Raw genomic sequence first — 18,967 nt, 5'->3', positions numbered from 1 at the left:
AGCATAGGCTTAAATGTAAGAGCCAACGCTATTAAACTCTTAGAAGAAAACATAGAAATAAAGTCCTCGTGACCTTGAAGTAGGCAGTGATTTCTTGGATATGACACCAAAATACAACAAAAGAAAAAATATATAAAAACTTATGTGCATCAAAGTACACTATCAAGAAAGTGAAAACAGGGTACCTGGGCAGCTTAGTTGGTTAAGTGTCTGCCTTCGGTTCAGGTCATGATCCCAGGGTCCTGGGATGAAGTTCTGCATCAGGTCTCTGCTCATCAGCAAGTTGACTTCTCCCTCTCCTTCTGTGATCTCTTTCACTCTCACTCTCTCTCAAATCAATTAATTATTTTTTTAAATAAGGAAGTGAAAACAAACCCACAAAATGGGAGAAAATATTTACAAATCATGGTTCATCTGGCCGGCTTGGTAGAGCATGTGAGTCTTGATTCTGGGGTCATGAGTTCAAGCCTCACATTGGGTATAGAGCCTACTTTTTAAAAGAATCCTGGGCAAAAGAAAAAAAAAAAGAAAAGAAAAGAATCGTGGGCAGCCTGGGTGGCTCAGCAGTTTAGCGCCGCCTGCAGCCCAGGGCGTGATCCTGGAGACCCAGGATCCAGTCCCACGTCAGGTTCCCTGCATGGAACCTGCTTCTCCCTCTGCCTGTGTGTCTTCCCCTCTCATGAATAAATAAATAAAATCTTTAAAAAAAAAAAAAAAGAATCCTGTATCAGGGCACCTGGGTGGCTCAGCATTTGGACACCCAGTTTGACTTTGGTTCAGGTCATGATCTCAGGGTTGTGAGATCGAGCCCCGCATTGGTCTCTGTGCTTGGTGGGGGTCTCCTTGAGATTCTCTCTCTCCCTCTTTTTTCTTCCCCCACCCCCCACCATTAAAGTAAAAAAAATTTTTTTTAAGATTTTTTAAATTTATTTATTCATTCAGAGAGAGCGAGAGAGAGAGACAGAGGGAGAAGCAGGCTCCATGCAGGAAGCCTGATGTGGGACTCGATCCCGGGTCTCCAGGATCACACTCCGGGCTGCAGGCAGCGCTAAACCGCTGTGCCACCAGGGCTACCCAAATTTTAAAAAAATATATATCTGATTAGGGATAGGGATTGATACCATAGAAAAAATTTTGAGATGACTTTTTCAGTTTAGTAGAAAAGACCCTTGCACTTCCTGTATCTCCCCTAACTGGGTATTGGAAAGCACATCTATCACTGGACCCCAGTAAACCACTTAATGTGAAATAAATTACAGTGAAATTCACCACATGTGTTCTGACAGTGTTGTGAGGGTTAGTGTCATGCAAATGATTTTTCTCACTGATGCTCCATCTTTTTCTCTTCAGGATTCCACAAGTGTTGTTGCTGTCCTTCTGATAGACTTCAAAAGCTCATTGCTTCCTCATCTCCCAGTTCATTTCCGTGGATCAAGCAATTTTCTGATGATTGCCCTTTTCCCCAAATCAAAGATATACCAAGCATTTTACTCAGAGGTAACACCAATCATCAGCAAAACAAACACTACTTTTTTTTCCCTTAGGAGTTTCGATGGTAAGGCCACATCTCAGGGCCAGCAATGAAGTGATGAGAGGTAGAACTGGGAGGGCTGGTAGAGGTGGCTGCTTCTAATCCCCTTGGGTCCTGGAATGGTGCTTTTGTTATCTCTCATTTGAGAGATGAGAACCTAAAGGAACTTAACAAAAGGCTTTTTAGCTGCTAAGACAAATATTTGTCCTTTTAAATCCTAATTAGACACCTTTTTCTTTTAGCTACTTTATTGAATTATTTGGCCCTATCTGCTGGATCAGAGCTCTCTACCCTACCCTGGTCTCTCCCTTCCCATGGTTTACAGGCCCTCCCCTTGTTAATGGGCCCACCTGGCAGGCTGCATGTTATAGGCAATTCCATACAGATTGCATAAGTGAGGGAGCTTACCAAGAATTATACAACCCACTTGGAGACCAAGCAATAGCCAAAGTTAAACAGATGGCCAGCCTCATGACTGCTGGCAGTGCTCAGAAAGATCTGATTACAGCAGCTTGTGAGGAGACAGTGTCCCTCTCTCAGGCCAGATTGATGGAACACGGAAGAGAGAATAACTGGCCTGGCTACAGAATGGCATCTCAGGCTAGGCCTTGTCTCCTTCTTATTGCCTGCTGGTCCTTTCTACCTTTATGTGCTTATCCTTTCAATCCAGGAGCACATAGAGACAGCCCTTTAGATTCTCTTCAGTCATCCCTCTGCCCCTAGGCAGGACTTGTGTGAACTGCTCCTTCTGGTCTTGTCCCCAGGGAAGAACATGCCTCTGCTTCCAGAACAGTGTTACCTGACACCTTTCTCCGTGCTTCCTGGCCTCTAAAGAAGCAAAATCCCTAGGAGAGGAACCCAGAAAGAAATTCTAGTTTTGAAAAATACAGAACAAAATTGCTTCAGGCCTCTATTTTTGAAACAAACTTGTTTGTTATGACGGTTTTTCTCTGTACTGACAGTCTAGATTTTCAACAACCATCAAATCCCCATGTGGATTCCATATCCTGTTGTTGGGTTTAAAGTGTTCTTTGCTCAAATTCTGTTTTGTTTAGGTCTTCTCCCCCTGGCAACAGCAGGCTAACTCAGGGCTGTCTTTAAAAGTGATCCAGGAAGATGGATTATCTGTGGAACAAAAGAGATTGTAAGTGGCTGCCTTCAGTGTTTATGCTTGTTTCCTTAAGCTGTGTGTGTTTGCTCTCTCTGCAGGACAACTTATGTAACACAGGGGTCTTGGCTTCTGAAAGGGCCAGCACAGTCATTTCAGTGCTGCCACTTGCAGGTAGCCAGTGACCTTGGGGAAATAGAAGTCAGGAGAGATGAAATTCACCAAGAATCAGAAACCCATAATATTACCAAGGGTTTCAGGTGAAACTTCCTCCGTGCACACACCAATCATCACATACTAATGCTGTATTGTATTTAAGTCAGTGAGATGCTTGTTTTGGAAGTGTTGACTCTGTCACGGGACCCTGGCTTGAAAGCATCAGAACAAGTTATGTAAAGTATGTATGCTATAGGGAGATGGAGTTGTAATCTGTGAACTTTTGATATTCCAGACACTCCAGTGCCCAGAAGCTCTTCAGTGTCCTGAGCCATTCTGCTGGGGAGAAACAGAGTCCTCTAAAACTACTCCCAGCCAAACTTCCAGAGCTAGACTGGTGAGCTCTGGTTTTCTATTTATAGGTATTTAATTTCTGGCTTTTGAAATGTCAGAAACCTCAGTGTTGGTACTTTCTAAGCTCCATTTTCTTCATAGCTTCTTAGGGATCAGCATAAAAGGTAGTAGTGACATACCATGTACAATTTTATTCTGTAGAGAGAATCTCTCTAAGGTTTCTTTTTTAGCAACAAAATGATGAGTTTCTCAGGTAAAGAACACATGCAGGCAAGGCTGGTGATGGTAACATAATAGCATTATCGTTGATTTTCTAGGTTTCTTCAGCATTTTGCCATCAGCAGCATTAGTCGGGAGCCAGTAATGAGAACCCATCTCCCTGTTCTGCTGCAGCAAGCTGAAATCAACCCTACTCACCAAGTAGAAAATGACAAGGTACAGCAGCTCAGCAAATATGCTGGGAATTCACAGGAAGATAATCCTAATAGGCTGCCCTTGGATCTTCTTTGTCAGTTTACAAAAAGAGCTCCGGTGGAATCCCTTTTGTAAGACTCTCCACCTCCTAAGATATTGGTAGAATAATACACATGAAACCTGCTCTATACAATGAGTATGTACAGGCGTCTGCAGTGTCCCAAGCCAAGCCCCTCAGCAGCCATAAAAGCCTGGCACCCCTGGCTGTGTCTCCCCTGGCTTCTCCATGTCTTTCAAATTCTTGCTCAGTGCTCTCATGCTGTCAGCTCTTTCTGTTTGTGACAAGGACTTACCTGGCAGGAGGTGACACACTGAAGTTAATAAGACGAGGAAGGGCCTTATTAGTTGGCCTTGCTGGCATCACTAGAGTAAGGTGATACTTCATAAACATTGTCTTCCCAAGAGTGGATTTTAATCCGCTCCCATCTCACATGCCTCTTCTCCTTACCCTTCCCACCATTTCTTCAGAACCAGATGTCATAAGATGCTCAGAGAGGGCATTTATTTATATGCAAACCTAGAAGACAGCTGCAAAAGATAATAGGAACACTGGGGTACCTGGGTGGCTGAGTGGTTGAGCGTCTGCTTTTGGCTCAGGGTCATGATCCCAGGATCCAGGGATCAAGTCCCGCACCAGGTTCCCTGCAGGGAGCCTGCTTTTCCCTCTGCCTATGTCTCTCCCTCTGTGTGTGTGTGTGTGTGTGTGTGTCCCTCATGAATCAATAAATAAAATCTTTAAAAAGAGAGATAATAGGAGCACTAAGCATGTAGAAGCCTTGATTTTCCCTTAGGCAAGAGTTTAAAAATGAAAACGTCTCCCAGTTGTATTTTATTAAAAGGGTGCTATAGAACTGATCTGAAAGTAAGGTATCTGGCTCTAAGCACAGGTGCTGTGATTTGAGAGGCAGGGGCCTGGGTGCTGAGGAATAGGAACCAAGGTAAGGAGGAGATAAAGAAAAAGTTTCAGGGATCCCTGGGTGGCCCAGCGGTTTAGTGCCTGCCTTCGGCCCAGGGTGTGATCCTGGAGACCCAGGATCGAGTCCAACGTCGGGCTCCCTGCAGGGAGCCTGCTTCTCCCTCTGCCTGTGTCTCTGCCTCTCTCTCTCTCTCTCTCATGAATAAATAAATAAAATCTTAAAAAAAAAAAAAAGTTGCATGGAGTATAGTCCAAAGAGGCAGAAAGGGACACAGAGTAGGGGCCTGGTTGGAGGGGAATAAGAAGAACTTCTGGTTCCCAGAAAAGAAGAGGGATCCTCAGCCATCTCTGTACTGAGGTGACTAGCTCAAGTGATGAGTGCCACCAAGCTGAGCTTTAGTCTGAGTTATCTGTGACCTGGCCTGTTCCTGGTGAGTCTTTTATATTGTGAAAGGAAACACATGCTTTGTCCTTTATGCCAATACCATTCAGGGATTGCAGGGTTCCTTCCCTCCCCTCCTCAACCCCTGTCAATACCATTCAGGGATTGCACAGTCCAATCTGCTCCTCTTCTGCTAGTCATGACTCAAGAGTGCTTCCTACACTCTGTTTCCTTAGGACAGATTGGGCAGCCAGATGGAAATATCCCCATGCCACTCCTCTCCTTTGCTGAGCTTACTTACCACACCAGTTTAGCCTGTGGCATTTTGTCTCAGACCTCCTTTCTGCCTAGTGTTTTCTGTTGTATTTTAACTGATCTAGTCAAACCTGCTCTGTGGAAATTGTATTAGTAACACTACATTGTATATGGTGTTTGCTATTCTAAGCACTTTACATATATTAACTCATTTAATCATCACACCCACTTTGCAAGATAGGTTCTGTTATTATATTAGCCCAAGGTCACATAGCTAGGAGAGTACTGGTGCTTAGTTTCAGACCCACGGAACCTGGCTCCAGAAATCAATTCTCTTAACTTTTCACACAATGCCATCTCACAGTTGAATGACAAACCCACATAACTTTTCTTTTTGTAGGTAATTATCAGCATTGTAACTGGCCTCCCAGGCTGTCATGCTAGCGAGCTCTGTGCTTTTCTGGTCACTCTGCATAAGGAATATGGCAGGTTAGTATGGCTGCTGCCTTTGCTTTGGGGAAAGGGATTCTTTGCCCGGGCCTCATAGGGACTGGGAAACCTTCAACATGTACTGGCTTTTGGTGTGATTGGTGTCAGCATAGTAGCCATCCATCCATTTAACATATTTGTGCGGAGCACTTCCTGTATGTCAGGCACTGTTCTAAGCGTAGGTGACAAATGAAACAAACGGACTAGAAAGTCTCTGCCCTTGTGGAGCTTACATTCTAGTTTGGGAATAGTATTAACCAGATAAGGAAAGTAGTATATTAGCTAGTGCAAAGTGCTATGGAGAAAACAACGCAGAAAAGAGAGTAGAGGGAGTGCCGAGCTGGGGGAGGGATTCCAGTTTTAAATTGGAGGCTCAGGGAACATCTCACTGAGAAGGGGACATTTGAGCAGAAGCCTGAGGAAGGGCAGCCCCAGTGGCTCAGGTTTAGCACCGCCTTCCGCCCAGGGCCTGATCCTGGAGACCCGGGATCAAGTCCCATGTCGGGCTCCCTGCATGGAGCCTACTTCTCCCTCTGCTTGTGTCTCTGCCTCTCTCTGTGTGTGTCTCACATGAATAAATAAATAAAATCTTAAAAAAAAAAAGAAGCCTGAGGAAATGAGTGAACCTTTGGAAATCTGGAGATGAGCACCGTAGAGCACTTTGCCAGCACAGGCAAAAGCCTGAGAGTGTGCCTAGTCAGCAGGGCAATTCAGGACCAGGGTGATTAGAACTTGGGAGCTGCTGGTGGATGTGATCTGTCCCTGACCACAAGGGGACTGCGTCAATTCCAGTGTAGCTAGGACATGTCGGCTTAGGGGAAATTGGGGAAATCATTTCATCCATCACTTTCATATGCCAGCAGATCATTAAACAACCCTGGCTAACTGAACAGACATTTATTTATTTATTTAGTTTTAATTTATTCATGAGAGACACAGAGAGAGGCAGAGACACAGGCAGAGGGAGAAGCAGGCTCCATGCAGGGAGCCCGACGTGGGACTCGACCCTGGGTCTCCAGGATCACGCCCCTGGCTGAAGGTGGCACCAAACCGCTGAGCCACCCGGGCTGCCCTGAACAGACATTTAATATCTAGTCAGTCTATCTTGAAGTAAGGCATCCTGCAGGAGGCTGTAAAGAATGGAGAAGGTGGAAATCACCTAGAAGTTTGAGAGTTCAGAGAAATTTGGGAGGCTGGACAGGTTTTAGATGCTAGGGAAATATTGGGCCTTATCTAAATACTAAGTAGCTAGACAATTCCTCCCTCATATCCATTGCTTTTGTTGTAGAAATAATCTGAATTCTTCACCCTTCTCACTTCTTAGCAAGAGTTTTACTGAGCACCAGACTGAAACCATTTTACTGGATAGTCCTTCAGGAAATGACTGCCTGGTCAGGGGTCTTTCTCCACTCCAAAGTCTGATTAATGGTCATGTGCTTAACCCCTGTGGCAAGGCATTTCCTATCAAAAGTTCCAGTGATAGTGGTTTCAAGATAATGGAGCTCCCCAGCCAGTGCTCTCCACCTTTTTCTGTGGTGCTAGGATTGCTTTCTCCTGTGCAGGTTTACTGGGCAGAATGTCTTTAGGACTTCTGGTCACATTTGTATCCACTGGCTGAGCCTGTGGGGCCAGGCCATCAGGTGGCCCCCACACTGAGATTATACTTGCCATTTCCAGGTGGATGGTATACCGCCAAATCATGGACAGCTCCGAATGTTTTCATGCTGCCCACTTTCAGAGATACCTTGCCAGTGTCCTGGAGGCCCAGCAGAACCGCTCTGCCCGCCAGTCAGCCTACATCCGCAAGAAGACCCGACTGCTGGTGATATTACAAGGGTGAGTACTAAAAGTCTTCTGCGGACAATGGGGTGTGATGATGATCTTGCCATTACTGTTATTTGTACACAGCTAGCCTGGGGCATAGACCAACCTCTACATGTTCATGATCAGAGTCTGCACCACCGAGAAAGACCTTAAACAAGTAAAGACTCTGGTTACTGTCTTGTGGCCCAGAGTGACTGCTATAGCTTGCACAGAAGTTTTAAGTTTGGTTTCAGGGCATCTGGGTGGCTCAGTCAGTTAAGTATCTAACTCTTGATTTTATCTCAGGTCATGATTTCAGGGCTATGAGATCAAGCTCCACATCAGGCTCCACGCTGGGCATGGAGCTTGCTTAAGATTCTCTCTCTCCCTCTCTCTCAACCTTCCCTCTCCTCTAAAAAATTAAATTAAATTAAAATTAAATTTGGTTTCAGTATTATGGTATCCCCAGAAGGTAGAGAACTAGAGAAGAGATTTTCAGGGCAAGATTTTTTGATAATTCTCATAACAACAGTAAACCCTAAGCCTCTTCCTTTGCCATCTGTTTTAGTACTTCCTCATGTGGAGTTGCAGAGACAGCCCCCACTCTGCAGTCTTGAGCCCCACCATCCCCAGGATGGCTGGTCCAGAAAGGTTTCTTGGGACCATCAGTGGGGAGCATAAATAGTCCAGCTGGGCGGGGGGGGGGCCTCCCTGTGAGGACAGGTTTGACAGAGTGAGTACTACTACTTTAGGGACCCTGACTGCAAGGAGCTTACCTTGATCTATTCTAAGGCCTTCCAGGGAGGAGCCCTGTGCAGGCCCACCACTTACCAGGCCCAGAGGAGAACATGCCAGGTCAGGAAACACAGGCTATGGTCTTCACAATGGCTAGTAATACTAAAGCTTTTGGCAGTTCTCACAAAGTGCTTTTATGCTATGCTGTGTTTTTTGTGCTTAGAATTACTATTTGCAATTGGCTAATTGTTTCCAGTAAAGAGTAGGCCCAGATCCAAAGCCCTATTGAGTCTCCTGGGTGGATGGTGAGAAGTGGAGAAAAGCCAGGCTGATGGTCCTGAGGCCACAGGTGGGCAGGACTGTGTACCCACCAGGCCATCATTTCTCTCTTTCAGTCCTTGGGCTTCCTTTCTCAGATCTTTTGTCCTGCTTATGGTCCAAGGTCATGGAAGCCACAGAGCAAGAGTCAAGGCTTGAAGCCACTTGTGTATGTATTGTCATTTTTAAAGTAGGCTCCATGCCCAGCTTAGAGCCCAACACGGGGCTTGAACTCACAACCCTGAGATCAAGACCTGGGCTGAAATCAAGAGTCAAATGTTCAACTGACTGAGCCACCCAGGCGCCCCAAAACCACTTGTTTTCTTCTCGTTTTCCACTGCTTCTAATGGTCAAAGGAATGGATCGGCCCCTGCTAGAGTTGAGTCATTAGGGATGTGGACCTAGAATCAAATTCAGCAGTTTGACATTGTATAGTTGAGGGCATCGCCATCTTCTGTCACTTGAGAGAGCATCATTGACTCCTTGTCTCTGACAATACTCATCTGCAAGTGTCAGATGCCTTGGCTGCTCTAGATTGCAGTGACAATGTGTGGCTAGCCCCATCTTGTACTCAGACCCAGCCTTGCCCAGTTGCAGTTCCAGGATGCTAGGGGACCTTAGACTTCCTGAAAGACTCAAGTGGAAATATCAGCTAAATGCTATGGCTCTCGCTAAGACTCCTTTTACAGGCTGGGCCCATTCTCTTGAGGCTCAGCAGGGAGCTCGTGGCAACCTCCTTTTTGCATCTCTTTGGGGCTGGACCTTTTTTTTTTTTTTTTTTTTTTTTAAGATTTTATTTATTTATTCATGATAGACACACAGAGAGAGACAGAGAGGCAGAGACACAGGCAGAGGGAGAAGCAGGCTCCATGCACCGGGAGCCCGACGTGGGACTCGATCCCGGGTCCCCAGGATCACGCCCCGGGCCAAAGGCAGGCGCCAAACCGCTGCGCCACCCAGGGATCCCGGGGCTGGACCTTTAAGCCCAGTATTCACAGGTTGCCGGTGAAGGGAGACTCCAGAGGCTTCTCCAGTTAAGAACTGTATTTCCTAAATGTGACTTTTATCTTCATTTATAGGATTCTTGGGGGAATGCTATGGTATAGAGGGCAGAGTTTTCTTTTGCCCCCAGAGTGTCCTGGTTCTGTTTGGCTTTCTGTAGCTGTAGCAGTTGAGCTTTAACATCCAGTGGAGTTGTTGTTTTTAAAATTAATCTATTTTGAAATGATAAAATTTTAGAAATAGAGGACATATTGGTGGTTGCCCAGAGTTAGGGATGGGAATGGGAGGCAGGAGGCATGGTTATAAAAGCAGCACAAGGGATCCTAGTGGTGTTTGAACTGTTCAGTGTCTTGACTGTGGTAGTAGATGTGGATATAGGAACCTATACAGGTAACAAAATTGTCTAGAATGTATGTGCAGGCATGCACACACACACAAAAAAAAAAAACCTGAAGAAATCTGAATTTTTAAAAATTAACTTTAAGGAATTTAAGGGATTGTATTTCTTTATACTCCAGAATGTTGTAAAATCATTCTTTAAATTATTTAAAACATTTAAAAACAAAGTCTCTCTCAAAACAAAAATTGAATTAATCTAAAACACATGCCCAAATTTTAGGCTTAGGTTGCAAACATAAAACAGAGGCCAAAGGACACCTGAATAGGATATCTGTTGTTTAAAAAGAAAGTTAAAGTCCTGCTGGGGTTTTGTTTTGGTTTTTGTTTTGCTTTTATTTTTAATAAAGAGAGAAATGACAAGAAAGAGGCAAACATGAAAAGCCAGGTTTTTTTGCCTTCATCATGCATTTGAGACAGTTCAGACACAAGTGATCAAGTACAAGCTCTGGTAGCTGGAGCAGTGTGCTTCCTTCTATAGTGAGGGCTGTTTCCTCCTGTTTGGAGGCCCGGGCCAGGATGATTATAGGGCAAGGGCTAGGGAGGGAGAAAGGGCCTAGCAGCCTCCCTCTCTTAGCAAGTATAGTGAATGACCCCGAGAGCCTCTTCTCTTGCCACAGCAGTTCCTGGTTGCAGTGCCTAGGTGCATCACCTACATAGCTGGTCTCACCAAAGACTTGGGGGCCTATTTTCTCTTTTCCATTAAATAGAATGCTCTGAAAACCCAGGAATTTTCTAGCCACTCTCTCTAAAGAATAACCCGTGGTATTAAAATGACCAAAATCTGCAGGACTGGTAAATCTTTCAGTTCTTTTCTTCCCTAAGAAATGAGTCTCTAGGCTCATACCAAACATAGAAAATGAGAAGCTTCCAAAATTTATTTTTAGAAGAGGAGGAAAGCTCATGCTTAGGAGCAAAGCTGGGGCACTTAACCAGGATAGTTAAATCTGGTAACATGACCACAAAGAGTTTGGGGCAGTATAGACATCATTCAGTCCTGCCTAACAACTGTGCATAAAGCCTGGCAGTGTAAGCAGTGCAGGGGCTCTACTGAATCCAGGCCCAATGAGACACTGCACAACCGAGAAAAGGAACCCCATGTTGCGATACACACCATGCCTAGGCAAGGAGAGAAACCAGGGAGCAGAGAGCTCATTCTAACAGCTCCCTGGGTGGCCCAGCAGTTTAGCACCTGCCTTTGGCCCAGGGTGCGTTCCTGGAGTCCCGGGATCGAGTCCCGCGATGGGCTCCCGGCATGGAGCCTGCTTCTCCCTCTGCCTGTGCCTCTGCCTCTCCCCCCCCCCATGTCTATCATGAATAAATAAATAAAATCTTAAAAAATAATAATAACAGCTCTCTGGCTGCTGGGCCCTCATGGGGGTGCTCTTGAAGTAGGCACACCCTATTCTTGATTGAAGCACTGCTAGTTGATCAGGACTGGGGCAGACCTGGGGGTTGGGATGTGAATATTGTAGTCTGGGGGAAAGCCAAGTACCATTTTGCAGATGAGTTATTTATAGGAACTCAGGAAATGGTTCAGGCAGGCTATACCTATCCCCCAAGCCACCACCACTAGCTTCCCAAGGGCCCAGGGTAGGACCCAGGCCCATATGATCAGCAAGGCTGCCTTTAGATTTGCCTTCCGTCCATAGGAACAGACCTTTTTAGTGATAGGCTAGATCAGTTGGGAAAATGTGCTCTACAAGGGAAAGAGTGGAGGCCCCTTCTTGGAGTGGCCATGGGTCTATCCAGGATTGAACATCCAGTTCATTCATCTGTCCTGCTCAGGCACCACAGATAATACCATTCAACAACCACTTTACATTATTACTGCAGAGACAGACTATGAACACATGAATGAGAAAATACAGTGTATGTAGCTGATGTTCAGTGCTATAGCGAAGGATTGGAGTGGGAGCAGGTTGTGCAGAAGGAGGGTTGCTATATCACATAGGCTATAGGAAGTCAAAGGATACCTCTCTCATTAGATGCCATTTGAGCAGAGACCTGAAGGAAGCAAGGGAGCAAGCCTGGCAGACATTTGAGGAAAAGAGCATCATAGGAGAGGGGACAGAGAGTTCGAGGGAGGAAGTATGCCTGGTATGTTCAGGGAAGAGCCAGGAGGTCACAGTGGGTAGATTCAGGTAAGGGAAGGAATAGTAGGAGGAGAAACTCCTTGCGATTTGGGAATCAGATCATGGACAGCTGTGGGGGCTTTAAAAGCTTTGATGCTGAGTGGGACCGAAGCCACTCACTCAGTGGCTTAGCACAGTGGGATTAGCACAATCTCTCTGGCTTCTCTGTTAAAAACAGGTTGGGCAGGGGCAGGAACAGAAGCCAATGAGGCCAGTGAGGAGGCTGTGGGGTGATCTGTACAAGAAATGATAACCGTTTGGATCCAGTAGTGGAGAATCTGAGCAGCAATCTCATTCTAGTTATATTTTGAAAATTGAGAAAAAATTAAGTCAGTGATGACTCCAAAGTTTTTGATCTAGCAGCTGAAAGAATGAGTCCCCTCTGCTGAGAAGGACAAGGCATTGGGAGGAATAGGCATGGGGAAATTGTATCATGAACATGTTAAGTTCTAAGAAAAAAAAATTTCTTTTTAAGATTTTATTTATTCATGAGACACAGAGAGAGAATCAGAGATATAGGCAGAGGGAGAAGCAGGCTCCCTGTGGGGAACCCAATGTGGGACTCCATCCCAGAACCAGGATCATGCCCTGAGCCGAAGGCAGACGCTCAACCACTGAGCCATCCAAGCGTCCCCTAACTAAAAATATTAAATTGGCTCTGGAAGTCTGGAATTCGGAGGAAGTTCCAGGCAGGAAATACAAATGCAGGTGGAGTGGGGCACCTGGATGCCTGAGTGTTGAGCATCTGCCTTTGGCTCAGGTCGTGATCCCAGGGTCCTGGGATTGAGTCCCGCATCAGACTCCCCTCGGGGAGCCTGCTTCTTCCTCTGCCTATGTCTCTGCCTCTATGTGTCTCTGGTGAATAAATAAATAAAATCTTAAAAAAAAAAAATGCAGGTGGGGTTTGACATGTGTCTGCCGACCTACAGGAGTGTATCATGGTCCCCATTTTTCTCTTGTCTGCATGTTCTATGAGGTAGAAAGAGAGAAAAAGATATTAAAGGAAATAAGCCAACAGAGGAGCTCCTAAATTGATTGGAAAACAGGCCTAAGGACACTACGTCCCATCCTTAGAGCACCAGGGTCATCTACAGGCTTCTCTTTATTCCTGGAAGTGGTGGGGGATTTTCCACTTAATTCTTGCAGAGTTAGGAGTGCTAATGAAGTTTGAGAATGCAAGAACATTGTAGAATGCAGGGAATGCAGGGAAGGGCTCTAAATCATTAAGTGGTTGACCCCAAGGAACCCAGTCACAGGCTCCTCCTTGTAGTTTTCCTTCCATGCTTGCCCAATTAGCCCCTCAGCATTCTGCAGTCACAGTCAATAAACCAATCTTTTTCTTTTTCCTCCCAGCTACACAGATGTCATTGATGTCGTCCAGGCCCTGCAGACCCATCCAGACTCCATCGTCAAGTCCTCCTTCATCATTGGTGCCATCACAGTGTGCGTGGAGCCCCTGAGCTGCTACATGGAACACAGGTACAAACTTTGGATCCTCTACAGCCCACAGGATGTGGTGGGTTTAAGTGTACAGAAAGTGATTTTCTTCCACCCACCGGAAGGAGACACATTTTTATGTGTGTTTGTGTTTTGGAACGTGTTAGTCTACCTATGTACAATGAATACTCAGTTGTTTGATTAGTGCTAGGTTCTCAGAAGACACCTATAGACCAAAGCCTCTCACCACTTTTCTTTGTGCACTGAAAAGTTGTCCATCTAGGCAGTGGGACTTGAAAGAACTTCTCCCAGAAAGAAAGAATGTTCATGACCACCTTTTCTTTCCCTCTTTACTACAGGGGGTATGCTTTGTTTCCCATGGTACTCAGAGTATCTCAGAGATAATTTTTCCTATGGTGAAGCTTTTTTTTTTTTTTTTTTTTTTCAGATTTATTTATTTGAGAGAGAGAAAGAGAGAGCATGAGCAGATGGAAGGGCAGAGGGAGAGGGGGAGAGAGAGAATCTTTTTTTTGTTGTTGAGGGAGAGAATCTTAAGATGACTTTCTGCTGAGGGGGGAGCCCACACAGGGCTTGATCCCACAACCCATGAGATCAAGAGTTGGCTGTTCAGCTGACTGAGCCATCCAGATACCCCTATGGTTAAGCCATCTTAAAGTTGTCTTACATCAGTTAATGACATTCATTCTCACTGCTAATAGGTGAGCATCTGCCTCTTGGTTTCAGCTCAGGTCATGATCTCAGAGTAATGAGATCCAGCCCTGTATTGGGCTCTGCACTCAGTGAGGTGTCTGCTTGAAAGATTCTCTCCCTTTGCTCCTTACCACACTCACATGCATGTGCTCTCTCTCTCAAATAAATAAATAAATCTTAAAAAAAAAAAAGAAAAGAAAAATGGGCAATAATATACCCATAATCTAACTCAGCATAGCTATTATCATTTTTGTGAATTCCTTGCCTTTTTTCTCCGCATTTTTTTACAGTTGTATACATATAATTTTATATCTTCCTTCTTAGATTAACATAAACATATTCAGTAACTTAACATATATGTATGTTCTAGTATCACTGTGGTAATTGCATTTTGATTAATTATGTAATTATATGTGTGGATGTACATGCTTAACAGTTTCCCTGCTGTTAGGCACATAGGTTGTCTCCAACTTTTCGCTATTATAAATAATGCTGTAGGAACATCTTTATCCATATAAATTTCAGATAATTTCCTTAGGAAAGGTTCTTCAAAGAGATACTAATTAATATGATAGTTTTATAACTTTAGTCGCATATGAAAAATTGCTTTTTGAGTGGGTTTCACAGTTTACACTGCCCCAGTGGTGTCTAGAAATATCTTTTTCATCATCAGAGCACTCCTCACTGGAGAGAGGTTCAAGCACTACATTGTCCCTTCACAGAGCTATTTGACTTCCTATCCCTTTAGCCCAGTGGAATATATCCAAGGTCTGTAATCATGTGGTCTTTCTGGCTAGTCCATATTACTGGTATCTCCTAGGAACTGATTGATCTACTCTTCAACCTTCCTCTGAAAGAGCTCCCTTTCTATTTGAGTCCCAAGGTGATATCTTTAGATTTCTCATATAAATTACACTAGAGGTCATTTCTCTTACCTCCTAGACTGATTTCAAGAAACATCTTCACCATTTCTCTTCTCTTTAGCTGTGACTTAGGTTCTGCTCTCCCATAAAAAAGCCAAGGTGGTGGGATGCCTGGATGGCTCAGCAGTTGAGCATCTGCCTTTGGCTCAGGGTGTGATCCCAGTTTGGTGATCGAGTCCCACATCGGGATCCCTGTAGGGAGCCTACTTCTCCCTCTGCCTGTATCTCTGCCTCTCTCTCTCTCTCTGTCTCTCATGAATAAATAAATAAAATCTTAAAAAAAAAAAAAAAGCCAAGGTGGTCTATTTTCCTTCTGTCTTAGGATAGGTTATTGTAGTGAATGTTGAGCATCAGCACTATACTTTGAACTGCCATATTGACTGTTATATGCCACTCTTTCTACCAGTCATATTTCTTTCCAAGTTTTTATTTAAAGATGAACTAAAGGGCACATGATTGACTCAGTCAGAGGAGCATGCACCTCTTGATCTCACGGTTATGAATTCAAGCCTCACATTAGGTGTAGAGATTACTTAAAAATAGAATCTTCTAAAAAAAAATAAAGACGAATTAAAACAGAAAGATGTTTAATGTGTAACTAGATACTAACATTTTTAAAAGGTAGGAAAAGATAGTAATAAGCAAACAACAGATGGAGGTTAATAAAAAAAAATAGGGACACTTGGGTGGCTCAGTGGTTGAGCTTCTGCCTTTGACTCAGGTTATGATCCCAGGATCCTGGGATTGAGTCCCACATCAGGCTGCCCACAGGGAGTCTGCTTCTCCCTCTGCCTGTGTCTCTTCCTCTCTATCTTTGTCTCTCATGAGTAAATAAATAAAAATTTTAAAAATATAAAATAATAAAAAAATTAAGGAGAAGAGGAGTTAACAGGGTAGGTGGGAAGAGCTCAAAGAAGAGATATAAAAGGTATGGGGAAATGGGATCTTCTTGGGGTGATGTAATGTTCTAAAATTGAATTGTGATGATAGTTGCACAATTCTGTAAATTTACTTTTTATAAACCATTGAAATATACACATTAAAATGAGTAAATTTTATGATATGCAAGTTATACCTGAATAAAATGAAATGATTGGGGGGACAGAAGAGTTTAGCTAGCAGAAGCAGGTGGAAAATGCACTGCTAGAGCCCTAGAAAGAAAACAAAGATAGTAGAACACCTGGGTGGCTCAGTGGTTGAGCATCTGCCTTCACCTCAGGGCATGATCTTGAGGTCCTAGGATTGAGTCCCACCCACATCAGGAGCCCACTTCTCCCTCTACCTATGTCTCTACCTCTCTCTGTGTGGGTCTCTCATGAATAAAGAAAGAAAATCTTAAAAAAAAAAAACTACTATGGCAATGAAAATCTCAAAGCAGTGAGAAGTAGAATAGACACTGCAAAAACTTAAGTCTGTGTCAGAGCGCCTCAAGCTTGAGAAAATAACAAAATGAAGAGGAAAAATCAGCAAAAAAATGAAGATCATTAGACAAAAGAGAGGGACTATAAAATATAGACTTCGCTTTTGTGATGCAGATACCCATTTCTGTTTAATGTTTATGAAATGTTGAATAATGAGTGTGCCAACATATGAGGAATAAGGGTCCTTAAGAGAATTCAAATGAAGAAATAAATGAGAAATATGTAAAAGGACTGAAGATGAGCATATAATCTAAGTATAGAAATAAGGCTATATCATGTATAAATTAGGGTCATGGGATATAAAAATATAAGTATGGGTGTTAAGAATATGAGTATACTAATTTCCTTGTTTTTTTTCATAGTGGAGACCAAAAGTATTGAGTCAGTAAGAGTTACTGATTTGCTCATTTTTTAGAAATTAATGAGAAATTTCCAAATTTACCTTTGAACTCCTTCCAGAAAATAATTTATGGTAGTAGCTTACTAATGACCTGTTGGAAAACTAATGATTAGTCCCTGTCCATGGGGCTGTTATATTCCATGTGCAAGAGAGTCATATGAAGTAGAATAAGAGAACTGTGGCACCCATGGCCAGTATTAACCATAAATTTTTTTTTTTTTACATGGCCATCTGTGGAAATTTAAAGTATGGCCACAGGCGCCGCCTGTAGCCGGGTGTGATCCTGGAGACCTGGGATCGAGTCCCATGTCAGGCTTCCTGTATGGAGCCTGCTTCTCCCTCTGCCTGTGTCTCTGCCCCCTCTCCCTCTGTCTCTATGAATAATAAAATCTTTAAAAAAATAAAAAATAAAAAAATAAAGTATGGCCACAGCAGAAACATCCCCTTCCATCAAGAGTTGAAGAGTTTTGTTTTTCTTTTTTTAAGATTTTTAATTTAGGGCAGCCCCGGTGGCGCAGCGGTTTAGCGCCGCCTGCAGTGTAGGGCGTGATCCTGGAGACCGTGGATCGAGTTCCGCGTCAGGCTCCCTGCATGGAGCCTCTCTCTCTCTCTCTCTCTCTCTCTCTCTCTGTCTCTATGAATAAATAAATAAAATCTTAAAAAAGATTTTTTAATTTATTTATTCATGAGAGCCACAGATTGAGAGAGGCAGAGACACAGGCAGGGGGAGAAGCAGGCTCCATGCAGGGAGCCTGATGTGGGACTCGATCGCAGGACTCCAGGATCACGCCCTGGGCTGAAGGCAGGCACTAAACCGCTGAGCCACCCAGGGATTCTCCGAAGAGTTGAAGAGTTTAATCTACTTTTTATACTTTGAATTTGGGCTTGGGCATATGAGTTGCTTTGAACAGTGGGACATCAAAAAGCAAGAAATAAGCAAAGGCTTAAAAAGCATTTACACATTTGGGTTTGCCTTCTCTTGCCTCTAAGAGCTGAGACCACCATGTAAAGAAGCCTGGGCTAGGCTGATAGAGGGTGAGAGATCATGTGGAGAAATAGGCCTAGCCATCCATTCCTCCCATCTGAGCCGAGGCCCCAGTTGGTTATGCGTGAGACCATCTTAGACCATCAACCCCAGCTGAGCTGTCCAAGCCAAAACAACTGCCCATTTAATCCACAGAATCATGAGGAACAAATACATTGTCATTATTTGAAGCCACTTTAGTTTTGGGGTTATTACATAGCAACAGTGTAGGAAAATAGTTACATGCATACAGTGTTGATAGAAATATAAAATGATATAATCTATTTGAAGACAAAGTTGACCATTCCATTGCTGGAATTTTGGATAATTATATTTATACAAATGTTCAAAAATGTGTGTGTGTGTGTGTGTGTGTGTAGGGGAGTTTGTTTCAGATGGAATTCTTAATTCCCAACAGTAGAGCCTACTCCAGTATGTTTTAATGGAAAGGGATTTACCAAAGGACATTATAGCTTACAGAGTCTCCAGGACAGCCAGGCTATATTGGCTAGGCAGCCAGGGAGCAATGTTCAAACCTCTTAGGGCTGCCCTGGTAAGGGGGATATCCAGCCACTTCCTTCATGAGAAAATGGGGTCTGCTTATTCATCCTCTTAATCACCTTGCTCACTGCCGTTGGGAGTCTTGTAATAATCTGGTTAGTGGAACATAGGTTATGTGCTTACACTACACTGCAAGAAAGGCTGGAAAAGTAGTTTTGTGTTGTTTACAAAAGAGATGGACTTCCTAAGTTCAAGCCTAGGAAAGTTGTTTAGAAATACTGACCAGGCTGAAACATGACAGATGTGCTCTGCAATATTCAAAACAGCACCGTTTATAGTATCAGAGCGCCTGGCTGGCTCAGTTGATAGAGCATGTGACTCTTGATCTTGGGGTTGTGAGTTCAAGCCCACGTTGGGTGTAGAGATTACTTAAAAAATAAAAATCTTTACTAAAAAAATCCCACTGTTTAGGGGTGTCTGGGTGTCTTAATTGAAT

At 43.8% G+C, this 18,967-nt stretch overlaps 1 protein-coding gene across 3 annotated transcripts in view; it reads left to right on the top strand.

Moving 5' to 3' along the window:
- DNAAF9 (dynein axonemal assembly factor 9) overlaps positions 1 to 18,967 on the top strand; it is a 142,521-nt gene that overhangs the window by 90,873 nt on the left and 32,681 nt on the right. For all 3 annotated transcript variants that reach the window (XR_008661222.1, XM_055300540.1, XM_055300531.1), the window contains exons 22-28: positions 1,351 to 1,497; positions 2,587 to 2,675; positions 3,091 to 3,192; positions 3,467 to 3,584; positions 5,577 to 5,665; positions 7,343 to 7,501; positions 13,408 to 13,533. Coding sequence is in view for 2 of the 3 variants with exons in the window: in XM_055300540.1 (XP_055156515.1) it covers positions 1,351 to 1,497; positions 2,587 to 2,675; positions 3,091 to 3,192; positions 3,467 to 3,584; positions 5,577 to 5,665; positions 7,343 to 7,501; positions 13,408 to 13,533 (830 nt within the window). In the remaining variant the exon portion in view is untranslated. The remainder of the gene's footprint in view (positions 1 to 1,350; positions 1,498 to 2,586; positions 2,676 to 3,090; positions 3,193 to 3,466; positions 3,585 to 5,576; positions 5,666 to 7,342; positions 7,502 to 13,407; positions 13,534 to 18,967) is intronic.

Source organism: Nyctereutes procyonoides, unplaced genomic scaffold (assembly GCF_905146905.1).
Source record: "Nyctereutes procyonoides isolate TBG_1078 unplaced genomic scaffold, NYPRO_anot_genome, whole genome shotgun sequence".
Classification (NCBI taxonomy): domain Eukaryota; kingdom Metazoa; phylum Chordata; class Mammalia; order Carnivora; family Canidae; genus Nyctereutes; species Nyctereutes procyonoides.
Note: the sequence above shows the minus strand (reverse complement) of the source record. Positions and strands in the feature narration are given on the sequence as shown.